General features: G+C 36.2%; 1 protein-coding gene and 1 long non-coding RNA gene across 2 annotated transcripts; one reads left to right on the top strand and one right to left on the bottom strand.

The window, feature by feature from the left end:
* Positions 1 to 2933: 2933 nt before the first annotated feature.
* On the top strand, positions 2934 to 4778 carry LOC118481135. Its single transcript, XR_004864526.1, has 3 exons — positions 2934 to 3361; positions 4143 to 4217; positions 4581 to 4778. It is a non-coding gene; the product is annotated as an uncharacterized LOC118481135 (long non-coding RNA).
* A 3988-nt stretch (positions 4779 to 8766) lies between these two features.
* On the bottom strand, positions 8767 to 9666 carry LOC110871718 (zinc finger protein 5). The gene has a single exon (XM_022120439.2). The coding sequence runs from the start codon at positions 9609 to 9611 to the stop codon at positions 8991 to 8993; it is 621 nt and encodes a 206-aa protein (XP_021976131.1). The 5' UTR covers positions 9612 to 9666; the 3' UTR covers positions 8767 to 8990.
* Positions 9667 to 13910: the final 4244 nt, after the last annotated feature.

Raw genomic sequence — 13910 nt, 5'->3', positions numbered from 1 at the left:
GAACCTGATGATAAAGTTTTCTACCGTCTCATTGTCTCGACGACGAATATGAAGGAGTTCGTTCCTATCTTTCGTGTGTCGGCGCTGCTGACTGAACTGTAGGATGAACTTTGACTCCAAATCTTCAAAACTGTCTATCTCGCCCGTGGGTAAGCTGTCCCACCATACTCGTGCCGCTCCCACTAAGGTTTGTACGAACATTTTACACCATAGGGGCATGGGCCAGCAGGCCACTTCACCCGCGCTCTTAAATAAATTAAGATGGCCGTCCGGGTCAGTGAGGCCATCGTACTTACCGACCGTTTGGGGCATTTTTGGTTTTTCTTTGATAGGGGCTTCGGCGATCCTACGAGTGAATTTGGATCGGAATGTCGCGTCTACCGGCTTGTACGGCTTGGTTAATTCGTCTTCTTCCACATTCACGGGCTGTGCAGGTGGAACATTCACACCCGGGGCAGGTCCTGTCCCCAGACCGGAGTTTTCCAAAGGGGTCATCCGGGGTCTGATCGCATTTTCTCTGTCGTGCACAGGTTCAGTTGGCGCTTGGGTATACATTGGTTGTGGAGTCGGAAAGTTCCACCATGGCGGCATGTAAGCCGCGTACGGCGATTGAGAGCTTCCTTGCGCTGTTCCCTGAAACGGATAAGCTGTTCCCCCGTATGAGGGTAAATACCCAAAAGGGGGCGCATAGCAATACCCCGGGAAATACATTTGATTTCCTGGTGTGACAGGGGCATTCATTACCCCCGTTGGCATGATGATCGGCTGATGAGGTGGTGTAGATAACGCCGCCGTAAGCGCGGCCGAGTATAACGGCGGCATTGGGTTAGAAACCAACGGCTGGTAGTATTGGGGAGTACTAGTTTCTGATACTAAGATACTGGGGCTCGCCGAAGTGATGACGGGAGTGGAGTAGAGGCGTGAAGCCTGTGAAAAAACAGTAGTCCCTGGGGCAAATGTGTTACCGCCCGTCCCCTCCATCCGTCCGGGTGTTGCTTGTGAGGGCATATAGAGGAAAGGGTTTGTAACCATGGTCTGGGAAGAGACGGTGGTGATATTATCAAAACCTGGTGGCGGCCCTTCCGCTTCGAACTCCGGATCTAACGACCTGGTGACGGCCGGGGACGATTGTGGAATGGTTCCAGTTCCCGCCCCCAGCGCCAAGTTATTATTTATCAACGTTTGACCAGCCATGTTCTGGTCACTTGCCATGAAGTTCTTTGTCGCTAAATAGGTCCCACGGATGGCGCCAATGAAGAAACACTGACCTAGACAGCACCAACGACTTCAATGATTAGTGACTCGAACGCTTGGCTGCAAAACAGAAACACCGTCAGGACTCGTTACAGGAATGGGGTTATTCCTGTAACCACCCTCCGGTGTGAGAATAAGTATTGATTTATGCGGGAAGTTTTGGAGAAGAAGATATATGAGAATCAGATCATCATACCTTATGCATTTGTCTCTATTTATAGGTTTTCCATTAGGGTTTCCTTTATTCCAGGATATGTTCCGATAAATTGGAGATTTACACGATCTTCCCAAAAAGTTGGAGATTTAGTTATGCACCTTCCATATAGATATGGAAGGTTCTAGAGTAAACGTTTGTATTTATATTAATATAAAAGGTTGTAACTGGGTCGGGTGACCGATGCGGGTTACACCTCGTCACCTGCATTTTGCTTTTTAACCATGATCGAATCTCTATTTTAGTATGTGATTTGAACCTGAAGCAAATTTGTGAAATTTAGGGCTACGATTTAGTCTCCAACTGTTAATCGGTTTTTGAGGGTTGAAGTGTAATTGACACTTATGCCCTTCCCACTCGCTTTTGTAATTGAATTGAATGTAGATTACTATTGTGCCACCGAATCAAATTAAGGGGTAGATTAGATCAGATGTGTGGTTGAGATTGTCGCGTACGCATCTCACGATAAGGGGGTCTTGTACGTTCACTACTACAAAATGTAACATTAGACGGTGTCAAGGATTTGTTTTAGACGGTGTTAAAGTAATAACACCGTCTTAAAACCAATACCAATATGAACGTTAAGCTCTTTTAAATAAAATATTCAATAAAATTCAGAAGAACACCGTCTAATGCTTAAACACCGTCTTATACTAATTTCTCCAACCTTTAGACGGTGTTGTCTCTGAACACCATCTTATAAATATTCAATAAAATTCAAAAGAACCCCGTCTAATGCTTAAACACCGTCTTATACTAATTTCTGCATCCTTTAGACGGTGTTGTCTGTGAACACCGTCTTATAAACTTCCAACATCGTCAAACAGTATTTACTCAAACAAACTGAAGACTACAACTGAAGAACGACTCAATTGATACAAGAATGAACACTCTCAACTCTCAACTACAGATGATTATCAACACGACAATCATCAAACACTTAATAGATCTCACACACGAATCACTAAAAACAAGATGATTTAGCGATAATCAACAAGAAACCCTAAGCACTTTAGAGAGAGAAACGAGAGAATACTGATCTAAAATATCTGAGTTGTTACCCCTCAATAATGCACTAAGTCACCTTTTATATTGACCCGGTATCCACTTTGATGTCCGGATAAGCCGGACTTAGCTAAAACATACTCTGTTATAACAACTTATAAGTTGTTATAATAGTCTTCAACAGCAGCAGACCAATAGACCTCAACAGCAACCCAATAGAGTCCAATAGCAGCCTGAACAACCCAACTATAACAGCCCATCTGCCTTTTATCTTTAACCAGCACATTTTAACTTAAAGCCCACTTGCATAAGTCCATACCTCGATACCTCAATTAAGCAAATAAAAATATTAGAAAACATTTTATAAAATATAAAACTGGTTGTATGCGCATAACAACCCTCAAAACCTTATCTTTTTCAATTCCTTTCATCTTCTCATTCAATTCCCACATCTTCCTCATTCAACTTCTTCATCTTCTTTATTCAATTTCACCCTTAACAACCTTACAAAGTTTCAAGGTTAGTTTTTTTCTCTTTACTTATGTTATTTAATGTTTTTCAGTTTTATAAACAGTACTTATATCATTGTGTTAGGTTATGGACCAGGTTGTTGCTCTTGGGTATATTTTCAGTCGTCTTCTTGCCGGTTTAATTATCATATATGTTTGTGTTAATGAAAGTTCATTTGGTTGTTCAAAAAAACTTGTACACGTAGTCGCACCGAGATGGTCTCATTCTCCCTTGACCTCATTGCAGCCATCGACCTTTTGTCATCGCCACCGCCCACCTCCACAACGGCTATCCAGCCACCTCCGCTCTCCAGGTCTCCCATTCCGGGTCATTCAGATTTTAGAAGTCAGAACACGATTGGGATATGGGACTTAGGAGGTAAATCTTCAGTTTCTTTTACTTTTCTAGTTATCTATAACTTATAATCTATGATTCTGTTAGTATGTTTATGAGTTTGAAATTGTGAATATGAATTTGGTGCTTTTGCAATTTTGTGAATATAAATTTTGTTAATTTCAAGCCCAATGGAATGATTATGTGAAACTGAATTAGACAAATAACAACTAGCGATGTTGCAAATATAGAGATTAGACTTCACATTATGAAATGCTTGTCAAAATAATAAGTTGGAATCTCTGTTCTTCTGTTTCTTTTTGAAAGGGTTGAATTTTGCTCTTGTTCTAATAATAACTATGATTTTGTATATTTAATAATTAATAATAACTATTATTTTGTATATATAATTTAGTTGTTTTTCATAACATTATAAATAGTATTTGTTATTATTTAAATATATATTTAATATATTATTACGAATTATATAAATAGTGGGCTCGTCTAGGCTCGTGAGCCGCTCGGGCTTGTTGGAACTTTGATGTGAATTGGTATCCAAAGATACAAGAAGTTATATCAACGTCCTCATTTGGTGGAGAAATTGGTGTTTATAACATTAAGGTTTTTTTACTTCTACCAATGTATATGCTTTTTCGACATCAACTGATTTTGTTAGTACTAGTAGTTTGATTTTGTAAGCTCTACATGATCGGCAAGCAACCATTATATGGTTTGAAGTTACAATATTTCATGTTTATATAATTTTGTCATAAAGCTATTGAGTTTTTTCATATGTTTAGTATTGATATCTTTCTATACCTTGTAGGAGCATACACAGTAAGCTGAGTAAGCTGCTGTAATAGCTCAGATGTTATGACAACATAAATGGATGGCTCCCGAGGTACCACATTTTTGTTTAGTTTTCTACTATTTCTTAATATACATATATGTGAGATGTGGAAGGATGAGTGGGTTGGAACTTGGATGTGTTATGTAATAGGTTAAACGGGTTTAGGTTGAAACATGTCAACTTTTAATACATATCGAAGGGTAAGGGTCATGTTAAGTACTATCTACTTATACAATTTTTTATGGGATTGTTTGTGATCTTCTTAGACGTATTAGTGTATATATATATATATATATATATATATATATATATACTACATGACTTTGTTGAAGATGTTAAAAGCCAAACTTTTTTTCTATTTGCTTTTAGTTACCGTTGATGTTTGTTCTAACTTTTTATATTTACTTTCTTTAGATGTGGCATGACACAGGAGAGGCTACGGATGATGATATAGAGATTTTGTTGAAGACGTTGATGCCGAATTGTTTTCAAGAGTCAAGTATTCCGTTAGTTTAGCTTTATTTATAGATATTAGAATTGTATGTAGCTTATGTATGAAATTTAATGTCGTTTGTTATACATTTAGCAAAGAATTGTAATTTGACAAGTTTATTTCCGAATTGAATGTCTGTTGTTGGGTTGATTGAAAAGGTTCGAAATGGTGTATATATGGCTTGATTCGGATACGATTGGAGTAGACCCAAAACTGAAAAAAAAAAAAAAAAAACCTCCAGCTTGCCTTTTAAGACGGTGTTAATCGTATTAATTTTAATAATATTTTGAATATAAATTTTGGATCAAAAGACGAGGTTCATTTATTTAAAGACGGGGTTTAGTTTGAACACCGTCTAATAAGACATGATTTTAAACTAGTGTACATTAAGACGGTGTTGAAAACACCGTCTTAAAACCCATAATACCCCGTCTAAAGTTCTGTTTTATAGTAGTGGTTAACCGGTCTCAACAAATATAATACCCACCCTCTCATCATCTTCGTCTAACCTAACCTCCATGACCACCCACCAAAGGTCACCACCGTACTTTTCTTGGTACTAAACTAGAGCTGAGCTCCATCAGCTTAAGGAAATGCAAATAACTCTACAAAATGAGTTGCCAAACGAGAATTGACACAAAGCTTAGCTTTAAGTTCTTCACACTCATGACCGATTGCAATAGGCATCACATATTCGACTTTCTTAGAAACATTTCCTTCAGTTTACAGTGTACAAACATCCTAATCCATAAATAGTCAAACAATCACACACACAAACAATACATACAACTCCAAGATATGAGTTAGATACAGACCTAAGTTAATAAAAAGTACTGAATAACGAGAGTGACAATAGTCGCCGATGGGCGAAAAGGCAACGATGATGGTAGATCTAACAATTAAATTAGGTTTGGCGACTGACGTCGAAAGTTTAGAAGATGCTCATCTCCACATGGTTCTACCTTCCACAAACCCTAGATTGTCGGTTGTTGATCTGAATCGGCAGCTGTAGAGCATCCTAGTGTTGGTTAGGGCCGTTCAAATCGCTCGTCGCTCGCTCGACTCTTGTTCGAAAATTGCTCGAAAAATGCTCGTTCGATTTGACGCTCGGTTGTAAACGAGCCGTTCTGCTCAGTTTGGTTTGTAAACGAGCCAAGCATAAACAAAGGTCCGCTCGGCTCGGTTCAACTTGAATTATTATCTTTAATTAGTATATATATATACATATACATATACTCATACATATATAAACATGAATATACACATATATATATACACAAATATACATTATAGATATATATATACATACACACACACCTATATATATACACACATTACACATACATATATACCTAAATATAAATTAAATTTATAGTTTTACATATACCACTATATTAGATTTTGGTGCACTATATACAAATTTACAAACATATTTATACGTAATAGCCCAACCACGCCAATAAAAAAAACTAATATCAAATCTAAAAGTTAAACCCTAAACCGATAAACGACAGGTTGCTCATCGCCTCAATGTTTCATGTCGTTACCCTAAGTCAATCGTCTCCTTCTCTCAACGTAATTGTTCGTGCAATATGATCATCGCCTCGTCGGCCACAACATTGTATTTCATAAGAAAAATATTATACCATGAAATGTGCATATTTTTAAAGACATAAAAACTTGAGACAAAAAATTGTCACTATCTATCTCAGCAAATTTAAATCGAGCGACACGGTTGTCCAAATTACTCGAATTTCGCTCGACGCTCGCTCGGAATATTTAGTGCTCGAAAAACGCTCGACTGATTTGAGGTTCGGTTTTAAATGAGCCGCTCTGCTCGGTTCGGTTTGTAAACGAGCCAAACACGAGCAAAGGTCTGCTCGGTTCGGCTCAGCTCGTGAACAGCCCTAATGTTGGTAAACATATGGTGGTGGTTGTTGGATGGGGGGGGGGGGGAGGGAGCCCCACAAGGTTTTAATGTATATTTAATTTATTTAATATTATCTTTTTGGTTTTAATTTTTTTAAATTCTTTTGTTTTTACCAATACAGGTAAGTAATCTCAAATGCACACTTAACTGGACAATTAATGTCATCCGTCGTTAGAGAGCACAAATGTTAGGTAATGTATACCATAGGGAGCATATCTGTATCTATGTAATTTGTCTTTCAAAAAAAAAATCTATGTAGTATGTGGGGAAAGGGTCCATGGCTTTATAGTCTAGTGGCATTTTGGTGGTGGGATAAGACTTTGGGACCAATAGGTCCTGGGTTCAATTCCTACAAGGGGGTTTTTTCCATTGGGTTTCCTCCTGAATTGGTGTATAGACATTATGTCTAGTGGAGATGGATATGATCGGGTGGTTCTACTGATGACACGATGATACTCCAGTGGTACGTCAGTGATCCAAATTTGCCGTTAAAAAAAAGTATGTGGGGAAAGGTGAAATCCATGCAAAAAGGAACTTGGGAGTAATTAACTCAACATATTTTGTACACTGTTATGGATTTTGATTGTATAGATTTTTCTTGCACAACATTTTTTTCATTATTTAAGGAAGTGTTTACATAAAACCGACGACAACTTTTTGTAATAAAAAAGTTATTATTGATGAAAATAAACATCAGTTACCCGTTGGTTATTCCTCCATTGATGATCCATCGGTGAAGCATTCGTTGGTAATCCTGAGTGACGATGTTGTCACTAATCAGCTAGTAGTAATGACAGTTCGAATTGCTAGCAGGTAACTCCCATTGGTAATCTGTTCAAAATTATATCGGTGATATGTCAATATGTTCGTTGCCGAAGGTTCCCACTTACGTTGATACACTTTTGGCAAATCTATCATCATTTATTTTACCGTTTCTTCATTTAGTTATATCCGAATATAGTTAAGCTACAAATTACCAATTTCTTATTGTTTGTATTCTTAACATTTGATATGAACAAGAACTAACCATTATATACTTTTGATTGATGAAAAATATTACGCCCCGCTTGCGGTGTGCGCATATAATGTATATATGTGTGGGCGCTCAGGGAGTAAAAGTGAAATTGCACTAATTTTAACGTTATTTTACTAATTCCGTGAAATTAACGTTAAAAGCGACGAACGGTTAATCATGCATCGTGTGGTGGCATTGATAGCCGAAAGACATGGGGATACATGCACTAATCGGCCTTTGTCCCGGTTGCTGAGTGTTATGTGCCTTATGTCCAAGGCTTGATGCAAAGCTACTATCGAGCCGGGGGTCTCACTGGAAGCAGCCTCTCTATTCCTACGGGGTAGAGGTAAGGCTGTCTACATCTTACCCTCCTCAGACCCTACCTTAGCTTTGCTATTGGTAGGATTTACTGAGTATGATGATGATTGATGAAAAATATATATATACTTAACTAACCATTATATAATTTTGACTGATGAAAAATATATATACTTAACAAATATTTGTCAAACATATATACCTAATATGTTAGAAAACTCAATCAGTACAGTTTTGTGTCTCAATTCGATGTTTTGAAAGTTATTTTGATAAGAGATGCAAAATCACTTTTTAATGCCCCCACTTCTAATAGAAATAGAATCAAGAACAATCACAAAGTCACAACTTATTGCGTCGATAATATTACAATTAAGAAGTAGATTAAGGTTTAAAAACAATATTGATATGTAAACTAGCTTCCTGTGTTGACTGTTGACCAATTAATTAACTTGTTTATATAATTTTCTATCTTTCATGTGGAATTACTATTACTATTAGTTTTAAATATCAAGAAAACAATATATATATAATGAGAAGAAAAATGCTGTTTGGTTTCGACGTAGTAACTATTATTTTTCACCTACTACTTTTATATTTCTATTATATTTATTATCTTAATACATATTTATCTAGAAGGTGATAAAAGAATAAATTGTTGTCACACTTAATCAACTCTTGGACTGCTAGATAAAACTAAATAAAACATATATATAAGATCGAGTATGTAACTTCTGAAGAAATAATGTAAAAGAGAATGAATAATCAATAAACAAAAGGTCATGAAAAGAAAGGTTCCCAATCTTCGGTTCTCTTCTAAAGAAACCCTAGTGATCAAGCAACATAATTGATGATGCTAATAAATATATCTTTCTTGCACTAATCGAAGAATACAAATTAATAATAGGTTGGCCACCATGATACAAAAATAAACTAATAAATAAGAAAAGAAATTGAAAAAAAAAAACTACTCCAGTAAATATATTTGTGATGCTCTGATCTCTTCATTAAAAAAGAAATGTAATTTACATGCGTATGGCCATGATCCGAGGTGGTGATCGAGCAAATGGTTTATATGATGGAGTTGGAGCTCAAGGTCAATTGAAGATCTAAACCTGCAGCAGCAGCAGCAGCAGCAGCTACGTAGTTTTGCTTTAATTCAAGTGGTCGATAAGAGGGTGAGGGTTTCCTATCTATATGCGTAAGAGTAAAATGGCATGGGTCCCTAAACGACAATAGATCATCATCATCATACTGACTAAAACTAATACGAGGCTCATTTTCTGGACCATAATGTTTATTATAACGGGTATAGGGTTGGAGATAGTAGTTGATTCTTTCCCTTCTTGCTTCTAATTGCAACCTTTTTTTCTTCAATCTTTCTTTCTTGTGTGCATTCTGGTGACCTCCTAACGCTTGCGAGTTCACAAACTCCTTGAAACAATAGCGGCACTCGAATCTCTTTAACTTTGTTGGAACATCTTTTTCTATTGTTGTTGATGATGAATTTACGCTTTCTTCCCCCTCGGATGACCTCGTTTTACTGATCTCCTCGGCTTGGGGATGTAGCAGCTCAACCCCGAATAACTTGAGTTTTTTCTCAACATGTGTTTGTGTTGAGTGTTGATCACTTGCGTCTCCTTCTAATTCCCATGTTGATGAAAGAAGATCAGAAACATTTTTTCCCGTCATCTTAATTAATATATATATATATATGTTGAAAACTAGCCAGGGTTTGAAATTGATGTGCCAATATGAGGTGTTGCATCTCTTCCTTTTATAGCAACTCAAAAAACTGTTTCTTTGTTTTTTTAATAAATGTGTACATCATATATAGTTATTTTAAAACATGGTGATGATAGAGAACAAATATATAAAATGACATAAAGACATAGAGGGCAGATAGTCAAGATAGGGGGAGGATGGTGGTGTAAAAGCAATATTTGCTCAAGATCTCCTCCACCTAAAGTATGAGCATACCTTAAATTAAGAGTTTAATAGCGTTTTAAAGTAATATTTTTTGGTTTAAGTTACTTTTTATTTCTGAATACATCTAATCTAATCTAATCTATATATCTATATATATAATAAATAAATTAGATGTGGGACACATGTCATGTTGTGGTGCAAGCATTTGTGATTTTTGGCGGGAAAACGTGGGACATGTGTTATTTTTACACGGGATCCGCGTGTGGTATCCATACCCACATGCTTTGACCCGGTTATATAATGAACTAAAAAAACCCTGATCATTCTAATCCCTCATTTTTAACACCGTCATCCCAAAATGAGTACACCATACGTTTCAAGCATTCAGAACCCTAATCTTCCTGCCTCCATCTTCGTTCTTCCATCAGTCAAGCAAATCAGATGGTAGGTTATCTGATCTTCACCTATGATTTTTATTGTTAATCATTTCCTTTTCGATTCCTAAGAATCCCATCACAAACCCTAATGCAAACTAACTTCTGCTCATCGATCAGTCTGTTTTTGCTTGATTTTATCTTCATTCTCTTCTGGCTCAGGCGATCCATCTTCGTTTAATCCTTACGGTTTACAGTTCCTCCTTTGCAAGGTGAGTTTATGTTACAATTCTTTTCCTCATTTAAACTTGGTTTGTTCGATTTCATCTTAAACATTCGTTTATTTTTTATTATTATTAGGGATCCTCTTATAGTCTTCCATCATCTTCATACATAAGAAATCGCCACTTCTAATGTCTTTCTCTCCAAGTTTCATCTAAACCCTTTCCATTCAAATCGACTGTTTCGGGAATTGACGGCTGTAAAATTAGGTTTAATAATTGAAATTTTGTAGTTTTTTTTTTTTGCTTTTTTACTTCGCTTTTTTGGTTTATTATTGTCTGTTTGATGTTTCTTTCGAATGCTTTAATTAACCTTTTGATATTGGTTTTGATTAGGGTTATGGAATTGGGTTTATTTCATACAGTAATAAGCTAACTCATATTCATCAGCTTAAGAAGAAGGATGACAAGACCTTAATGGTTCTTCAGGTACCCTTTTTTTAAATTCGAGTTATATCTTTTATTAATTTTGGGTCAGTTTATGTAATTATGTTTCGTATGATGCATATGTTATCATAGATATCCACTGTTGGTCGCTCCTGAAGAATTTGATCAAATTTATGAACCACATGCTCTACATCCTGTAAATGATTGGCAGAGGTACAAAAATGTGCAGTTCATATTAAAAGGTCAATGTTTTTAGTTATTAATATTCTATGAAGAAGATATTAGTTAAAATTTTGACATATTTTTAGATAAAGGAACAACATGGATACTGCCAATCTCACATTACAGTGCGGGGTTTGCCAGATTGGTGTAATTGGTTAAAAGGTTAGACGTTATCCATTTACTCTTATATGGGGTGACTTTGGATTTTTTTTAATTACTTTTAATGGGTTAAATGGGTATAACTAGCTAAAAAAGGAACAAGTCATTTTGCTTATTAAACCTGTTAAATCATTATATTCAAAATAGTTTGCTTATATTTGGTGTAATACTAAGTCCTTAATTACATTCAAGAGGCTATTTGAATTAATAATAAGTCCTTAATCACATCAACAGTCACTAATCACAAGTTTGCTTATTATTGATTTGGATTCCAAAGTTTTAAGTAAATAGCATTGCCTATAAAGTTTGTCGTAGTTTTCTTTTGTTATACACAACAGTCTTATTGCAACTGGTTAGGACATTATATAGTGCTTTAACCTTTGGTAAATAATGTAGTCTAGGGATGAGCTCGGTACCAATGGGTATCGAAAATCCCCAAAATGGGTATCGGTACCTGTATTTGAAGGTAAAAACCGGTGCCGAACAGGTACCTTACCGCACCAGAACCGAACACGGCAAAAGTCGTTAACGAGTAGGTACCATAAATATATCAATTTTGGAAATTCGTTACCGGTATCGTTTCAGTACCATTTCCGTACGAGTACCCAATACCATTTGCTCATTCCTAATCCCTAATGTAGTCATCAATATGCCATAATTGGACACATATGTAGTACATAACCTTATGATAGTAGCATAATACATATACTTTGTCATCATCAGCAACTGCATATCAGGTCCGATTTCAGTCTTTAAACCCTATCAATGTATCTATATTTTTTATTATATAATGGATTGCAGGCTTCTTTGCTTTTTTCCCCTAGGATTGCCTGCATACTTAGCCCTTGCTTCATCTTAATATTCTAATTTCACCAGCAACTCTATTATGTTGGTAAAAGTTTTGCTTATGCTACATTAATGATGTGTAGATAAGGTGTGGACTTCGTAATGTAACATAGATGATCAGATGGCTTTAGTTATCCCCACCTACTTATTTATGGATTCTGAGTGTATTTGTTTTTATTTTTATTTGTAGCAAGGCAAACAACTTATAAGTAACCCGTCTTAATCCAGAGCTCATGTAACAAATAATTTGTGTTTGAATATTGCCAATAATCAAATTTTGTTTGTATGAATAGGTTCTAATATAGGGTTCCGTCGTCTCAGGTTCAAGTTATGTGAATGAGAGTATGGTTACCGGTGAATTAGCACCTGTTTTGAAGGAGGTAAATTCTTTAATGATTGGAGGTACAATAAACTTGCATGGCTCCCTCCATGTTTAAGCTACAAAAAAAGGCTCTGACACAGTTTTAAGCCAAATAATTTCTCTGGTCTAGACGGCGCAAATGGCAAAAGCTCCTCTTCAGAAGTTTGCTGACTTTGGGTATACACATCTTAAACATTGTTACACTCAGATGCTTATGTAGCCTACTTATCCATGCTTTTATTGGTCGGTTTCAGGTTCCATGTCCCTGTGCTCTTGGCCTTGCCACGCAAACTATTGTTATGGTTGCAATTGGGGTCGAAGCCAACATTTGTGTATTGATCAAAGGAGTAGATGCATTAGAGAGGGCTCGAAAGATTTGTTATGTGATATTTGATAAAACTGGGACTCTAACTCAGAGTAAAGGTGCAGTTACCACTGTCAAAGTGTTCACTAGAATGGACCGTGCAATTTTTTTGGCATTGGTTGCTTCTCCTGAGGTATAAATTAAATCATTATTTCTACACTGTACACACACACACACTCATATATACTTTCCTTATATATATTTTTTAAGCAACAATGAACAAGTGTGTGTAGACAGTGAAATTATCTTAATCAGTCATGTGATTATCTTAGTGTAACAGGGAGCATCATATATCAAAAGCAATACTCGAATACGCTCGCCATTTCTATTTCTTTGAGGATCCTAGGGTAACCAAAGATTCTTTAATTGAGATAAGGGTTGTTAAAATGACTGGATGGCTTCTTCATACAAATGGTTGTAAATGGGTTGTAGTAAGTAAATTGGTTGGACGGGTTAACCTTATAATTTTTTTTATTTCCTTTATGTAAAGGTGTAAACGTTTAACATAACCATGACACCTGTAAATAAATTGTCAAATAGATCAATTTGAACACACGCTATTTATTAAACGGGTTAAGCATCACAAGTCTCAACCCAAAATCTGATTTTTTCGAGACTTGCTTGTGTCGATTTTCGCTCATGTCAGGAATTACCATATTGCTAAATGAAGATTCTACACATGTTGCTTATATGCAATTATATTGAACAGGTTGTAAACACAAGTGTGTTAGTTGAGAGGGGTTAATATTTCAAGCGATGTTGAAAGTGTGGTGGGGGATCATGAAGAAAAGCGAAGACAGGGATATTGGTGGCATATGATTTCTGAACTCATCGGTGTTAAGGGAGTTGCGGATCTTATAAAAGAGAAGAAACTGTTATTGCGGGACTTTTCAAAATGGGTGTACGATCTATCATGGTTACCGGAGACAATTCGCTTCTTGCTAGAGCTGTTGCACAAGAGGTTTGTTTGTTCTTCATATTGACTATGTAAACACAATTTGATCCATTTAACCCGTTGGAGATTAAGCTTAACCAAATCAACGTGTTAACATAACGTGTTGATATCGC

The sequence above is a fragment of the Helianthus annuus genome, chromosome 8 (assembly GCF_002127325.2).
Source record: "Helianthus annuus cultivar XRQ/B chromosome 8, HanXRQr2.0-SUNRISE, whole genome shotgun sequence".
NCBI classification, from domain to species: domain Eukaryota; kingdom Viridiplantae; phylum Streptophyta; class Magnoliopsida; order Asterales; family Asteraceae; genus Helianthus; species Helianthus annuus.
Note: the sequence above shows the minus strand (reverse complement) of the source record. Positions and strands in the feature narration are given on the sequence as shown.